The 6,602-nt window shown below is 43.7% G+C and overlaps 1 protein-coding gene and 1 pseudogene across 1 annotated transcript; both read left to right on the plus strand.

Annotated features, from left to right (window-relative positions):
• The first annotated feature begins 4,341 nt into the window (after nucleotides 1-4,341).
• On the plus strand, nucleotides 4,342-4,623 carry LOC123084377 (uncharacterized; annotated as a pseudogene).
• A 1,279-nt stretch (nucleotides 4,624-5,902) lies between these two features.
• LOC123083340 (uncharacterized) lies at nucleotides 5,903-6,187 on the plus strand. Its single transcript, XM_044505406.1, has one exon. It carries the CDS (start codon nucleotides 5,903-5,905, stop codon nucleotides 6,185-6,187), a length of 285 nt encoding a protein of 94 aa, XP_044361341.1.
• The last annotated feature ends 415 nt before the right edge of the window (nucleotides 6,188-6,602 follow it).

Raw genomic sequence — 6,602 nt, forward strand, 5'->3', positions numbered from 1 at the left:
CCTCAAAAGAGTATTTATTACAATAATATGGCCAAAGGCCATCTAAAATAAAATAAGTGCGGAAGCATCAAAGGTAAATGAGTCCATCCAACTCCACAACAAACTGAGTGCAGAACAACGACCTATCGCACCTTTAATCCTCACCGGAGAAGTCTACAACATGAGACGTTGCAGCCGTGTAGGTTAGCACATGGAATATGCTGGCGATTTCACACCTTAGAATAATAATAAAAAACTATCTCTATATGCAAATTTAGCTGGTGGAGGCTCTAAGTTTAATTTTTGCATAAAGCCAATTTTACCCTACAACAAAGGAATAAAATTTTATTTACTACTAAATTAAAATGCCATTGTTGAGAAGGTTCCTCCAACTCAATCCCAAAATTCCCAAGTTATTAGTAACCCAATAATTTGATTAAAAAGAGTGATGAAATCAACCAATAATTCACTTCTAGATACTCAAGTTGTCCATAACCGGGGACACGGCTAATCATGATTAGTTTGTACACTCTGCAGAGGTTTGCGCACTTTTCCCCACAAGACTCGACCACCTCCATGATCGGAAGATCGAAACATAGCCTTTCAGAAGCGTTTGCCCTTAACCCTGGGTAGACCGGTACACCTACTTTCCCCTACATCAGCTAGTCTACCACGGAAAGAGGTCACACAACTTACTCAATTATGCCAGAGCCCATAATGGCTTGTGGCTGCACACGGAAGTTTCTAGGCAAGAAATATCTTATGATCCCTTTGAGCCTGGGTGGCGGACCTAGGGTAATCACACGGGTACTCCGGGATTTCCCTTGGGCAAGCACTGGTTACTCCAGGTGCCCCAAACAATCCACCCAGATGTGTATTAAAGTTGCCACCTTATGCTGTCCCAAAAATTATTATCTCTCGCAACTTTCATGGATCACTCATACCAATCCCCGTCTACGAGCATGGCTAAGCAATATATGACATAAGGAAAATTCCCGGGGTGATCAAAGGTCATAGGTTCCTACCACATGAACTACATAGCATATCCACATTTTCCCAATCCTATCGGTGCAATCTTTGAGGGTTAAACTAATGCATAGTAAAAATTGGGTATTAAAAAATTATGATCAAAGTGTGAACTTGCCTTGCTGACGTTCGTTGAACTGTAAAGATTCGTAGTAGCAAGCTTCGTACTCCGGATGATCTAGCGTAAGCAAGCAATAACATACATAAGCATACAAGCAAAGATCCAAAAAGAAAAGAAATGAAATACTTCGAAAAACTCCAAAACATCCAAATAAAGTTTCTGTACAGAACGTAATTTTTATAATAGCCAAAATATGTGTGTTTGGGTTTAACAGAAAGTACATATTACGAGCTTCGACTCGCAAAAAGAATCACCTAAAACGGAGTTACGAAACTCGAGATACGGCCTAACGAAGTTTGAATTCAGATCTGTTTGAATTCAAATTTTAAAATTTTCAAAAATATTTTTCGTTTGGTTCTCTGGATAGAGGAGATTTCTATGAACTGAATCAACTAAATCGGATCTATATACTAAAAGATATACAAAAAATAAGATTTGGTAAAGAATCTGAATTTGGAAAAGTTCCTGAAAAAGAAAAACAATTCGGCCAGAGACAAGTGGCGCTCTGTGATTGGCTGGCTGGGTGCTCACTGGACTTGTCGCCGGAGACGAGGAAGAAGGCGGCTCCGGTATGCTTCGGCGAAGGATGCGTGCAGGACGGTGTAGAGTACGATGAGGTGAACCACTTGAACAACTTGTGGTTGTAGATTGCTTTCTGTACACACGGTGAAAGGTCGCTGGAATTCGCGAAATCCGGCGAGCAATTGGAGAGGTTAGAGAGAGGGAAAAACTCCATAAGAAGAGGGCTTCGGACGAGGGGTGAGAGGGGCTCCCAGGGGTGCTTTATATAAGGCTTGAGGAGGTCAGAATCTGAGAAGTTTATCGTGTTTAATGGTGGCTGTTTCTCTGCCTCGTAATGGCCATTACAGGCGACTCCAAGGCGCACTAGGAAGGGGAAGGGGTAGAGGGAGGCGAGGGGAACCGATTCAGGAAGTCAGTTGAGCGAGGGAGATGAAGGAAGAGGGTGGGGCGCTGGGTGGAAGAACACGTGATGCTGAGTGCGTGCATGCTGTAACGTACGCGAGGTTGAAGACGACCTCTTGTCGTGAAGAAGGCCGGGCCTTCCTTGGGCCTTGGCTGCCCACATTTTTTAAACGTTTTTTTTACAGAAGCAAAGAAAACCCCGAAAATACAAATAAAAGTTAGCCTAAAAATTCCAGAAAATTCACATAGTTATATGGTCTTATATATGACCTAGTGAACTTTTATCTGGCCTAAAAATGCAAGTTTTCAAAAATAAACTTTTTGATGTGCTAATAAAATAAATTGCAAATAAAACTCAACAAATATATTTTGGTTCCAAATTCAATTTCCAATATTTTCTTTGTGTTTTTGAAGAAGTCATTTTATCTTCTCTCTTTATTTTATTTTTGATATAGTGGAAATGAATTTTTTTTGGTGAAACTAAATTTGATCCAAACTCCCAACTTCGAAAAAATTCAAAATTGGTTTTTAGAGAAACTTCCAACTCTCTCTTTTGGTCCTTGAGTTGCTCAAAGTTCCTTGGATCAAAATTCAAATAAAACAAATGGGGCAAAATGCATAAATCATGGATGAATATGAAAGATCTATTATAAACATCCAAATAGAAAATTGGGATGTTACAAACATGTTCTCACAGACAGTACATGAACAATACATAAAACTATTCAACTTGTTTGCCTCAACCACTCTGAGAAGATTATGCATGCCATCAATGTACTCGGAGGTACGTCGGTCACCGTACGTCCATTGCTGGTTCATCTGTGTGCATTTATAATTAAGTGTATCAAAATTAATAACAAAACATCATGAATAGAGAAGTGACGAAATTAATACAAGTTCATCATCACATTAAAACCAAGTACATTAGTGATCAAATGTTATTACTGAAAAAATAAATACATAAAGTTCATACATAGTTCTCATAGAACAACATATGGCTCTCTAGAGCATCTAATTAAAACATACATTGAAACTAGCATGCAACTATGTCAAACATTTAAATGCAACAAAAAATGCGATCATAATCGCAACTAGGGTAACAATTGATCCAACAACATAATGATAACAAGCCTCAGTATCAATGGCATATTTTCTAATCTTTCTGTTCTTCAAGCGCATTGCATCCATCTTGATCTGGTGATCATCGACGACATCGGCAACATGCAACTCCAATTCCATCTTCTCCTCCTTAAGTCTTTTCATTTTTTTTCTTCAAGTAATTTTTTTCTTTCTCAACTAAATTTAACATCTCGAGAAGAGGGTCGGTTGGAATTTCCGGTTCACATACCTCCTAGATAAAATTATCTATGTCACGTTGGTCTGCATAATTGTCATAAACACTAAATGAAACAAATAATTATAAAAGATAATATACCACATCCGAATCATAGACAGGACGAGGGTCGACGGGGGCGGATACCAAAACCATGGCACTATATAATAACAAACAATAATAAAAGTAATAAAAGTATACAAGTATCTATCTAAATCATACAAGTAAGACTTTTTTCTTTTAGAAAGAAGATAAGGACAAGAGGCTCACCACGGTGGCGCCGGCGACGAGATCAGCACGGGCGATCGACGGCTGTGAGGATGGGGACGGGCGGGACGGACCGCCAAACCTAGACAAATCTTGGGAAAAATGGAGCTTGGAGGTCGAGCTTGAAGAGGAGAAAACTTAAGTGTGGCTCGGGCATTTCATCGAACACCTTATGTGCATAAGAGATTAGAACAGAGAGCAGCACACCTCCCACACATCGGCCGGCCAAAAAACAGAGGAGTGAGCGGGCAGGGGCAATCACATATATATGCACATTTTTAGTCCTTGTTGGTGGCTAGAACCGGGACAGAAGACTGATCTTTAGTCCCGGTTCGTGGCTGGAACCGGGACTAAAGGGTTCAGATGAATCGGGACTTGTGCCTGCCGAGGCCCGACGGGCGCCCTGGCCTCGCGAACCGGGACCAATGCATCCATTGGTCCCGGTTCGTAACAGCACTGAGATTAATGCTCTTATCTGGCCTAGACCAAAGCGCTGTTTTCTACTAATGTGCGCACCGGCTCACCCACTTGGACCACCACTTCACCTTTATAGAAACTCACGCTGATCGGCAAGAAAACAGAGAAGAAGAAGAAGAAGAAGAAGCTCAAGCTAACTAGACAACAGGAACTCCGGCAAAAAAACTAGACAACGGGAAGAGTACCCAACAAAACCACAGGGATCAGCAGCGAGATGCAGCAAGCGAAGGTGAAGGTGAAGGACAGCGCAAGCGCGCTGAGGGCCAAGGCGAAGATCGTGTGGGCCAAACTGGTGGAGAACACGGAGGCTGCGACGTCGAGGTCGCACAATGAGCGGCAGCTGGCGCACGAGCGTGACAAGGCCAAGGTCAGCCACTAAGGCGCAGCTGCACCAAGAGAAGGTCGCGCACCGTGAGGCCTCATGGAGCACCGCCTCCACAACAACGCCGGCGTCAGCGGCCACAACCACAAGCACGGCGCGGGTGGCGTGCCCTGATATATACACAGGGCACGGCGCGCCTAGCTAGCCGGACACCGTGTGATTTCCTCTATTCTTTTAGCTGAGGTACTGCTACGTACGCGTGGCGTGTTTATTTGGTAAAATTATTATCTTGGTGTGCCATGTTATTTTGTTGACATTATCAGCGTTTCTATGACTGGCTAATTGAGAAAAACGATTTTTATGTCTTTATTTTGTTTATATTTGTTCATTATTCACTTCATCTCATGTCCATGTTGTTGTTCCCATACAAAAAATAAACTAGTTCCTCAAGGAAGCTATGGACCTAGCCAGCAAGCAAACAACATATCCCATGTAAAGCAAAATTATAATTCGGCAATGGAACCAGGTAATAAGGTTCATCTTGAACCCTAGAATCTAATATGGTGGTGTTGTGGTGATGACACTACTGGAAGTCCAACTTCCAAAGTTTCAACAGAACTCTCGCTTTTTGGATTATAAGGCTATTACTATCTTCTGGTGAGTCAATGTCGAAGGACGCCATGCCAATGGTTCCTTCGGGTCGCCCTTTCCATTCTTCACCAAAGCCCCTACTATGTCTGATGACTCATGTTCGTACTCCTCAACCGCATTCACACTTACTATAGGATCCTCCCCCATGGAGGGATCCATTGTTCCTGAGCTGCGAACGGTGTCGAGGATGGAGGTGGTGGATCTTAAGAAGAAGTAACTAAGGGAACGGCAAAGCGATATGCTAGACGAAAGCACCGAGAGCGCAGTAAATCTTGGATGTAGGCGAGGCGCGCCGAGAGAACTCACAATTCTCTCTCGCTGTTAAGTGAGCACCACTAGGCAAGGGAAGCATGAGAAAGGAGATGAGAGCGGCATGAGTCTAGGTACTCTGGTCCTCTCTCCCCATGTCTGTCTTATAGGCATGGGGGAGGCCAAAACATCACTTTGTTGGGAGAACTCACGATTCTCTCTCGCTGATAAGTGGGCACCACTAGGCAAGGGAAGCACAATAAAGGAGGCGAGAGCGACATGGGTTTGGGACTAATGCATCCATTGGTCCCGGTTCGTAACAGAACCGGGATTAATGCTCTTATCTGGCCTGGACCAAAGCCCTGTTTTCTACTAATTTGCGCACCAGCTCACCCACCTGGACCACCACTTCACCTGTATAGAAACGCTGATCGACAAGAAAACAGAAAAGAAGAAGAAGAAGAAGCTCAAGCTAACTAGACAACAGGAACTCCCCGAAAAAAACTAGACAACGGGAAGAGTACCCAAGAAAACCACAAGGATCAGCCGAGAGATGCAGCAAGCGAAGGTGAAGGTGAAGGACGGCGCGAGCGCGCTGAGGGCCAAGGCGAAGATCGTGTGGGCCAAACTAGCAAAGAACACAGAGGCTGCGACGTCGAGGTCGCACAATGAGAGGCAGCTAGCGCACGAGCGTGGCAAGGCCAAGGTCGGTACCGCTGAGGCGCAGCTGCACCAAGAGAAGGTCGCGCACCGTGAGGCCGCCATGGAGCACCGCCTCCACAAGAACGCAGGCGTCGGCGGCCACAACCACAAGCACGGCGCCGGTGGCGTGCACTGATATATACACAGGGCACGGCGCGCCTAGCTGGCCGGCCACCGTGTGATTTCCTCTATTCTTTTAGCTGATATACTGCTACATACGCGTGTCGTGTTTATTTGGTAAAATTATTATCTTGGTGTGCCATGTTATTTTGTTGACGTTATCGGCGTTTCTATGACTGGCTGATTGAGAAAAACGATATTTATGTCTTTATTTTGTTCATATTTGTTCATTATTCACTTCATCTCATGTCCATGTTGTTGCTCCCATACAAAAAATAAACTAGTTCCTCAAGGAAGCTATGGACCTAGCCAGCAAGCAAACAACATATCCCATGTAAAGCAAAATTATAATTCGGCAATGGAACCGGGTAATAAGGTTCATCTTGAACCCTAGAATCTACTATGGTGGTGTTGTGGTGATGACACTACTG

This window comes from Triticum aestivum, chromosome 4A (genome assembly GCF_018294505.1).
Source record: "Triticum aestivum cultivar Chinese Spring chromosome 4A, IWGSC CS RefSeq v2.1, whole genome shotgun sequence".
In the NCBI taxonomy this organism is placed as follows: domain Eukaryota; kingdom Viridiplantae; phylum Streptophyta; class Magnoliopsida; order Poales; family Poaceae; genus Triticum; species Triticum aestivum.

Excerpts from the sequence above, each read along its gene's own strand:
- LOC123083340 (XM_044505406.1), top strand. The coding sequence starts at position 5,903 with ATGCAGCAAGCGAAGGTGAAGGTGAAGGACGGCGCGAGCGCGCTGAGG.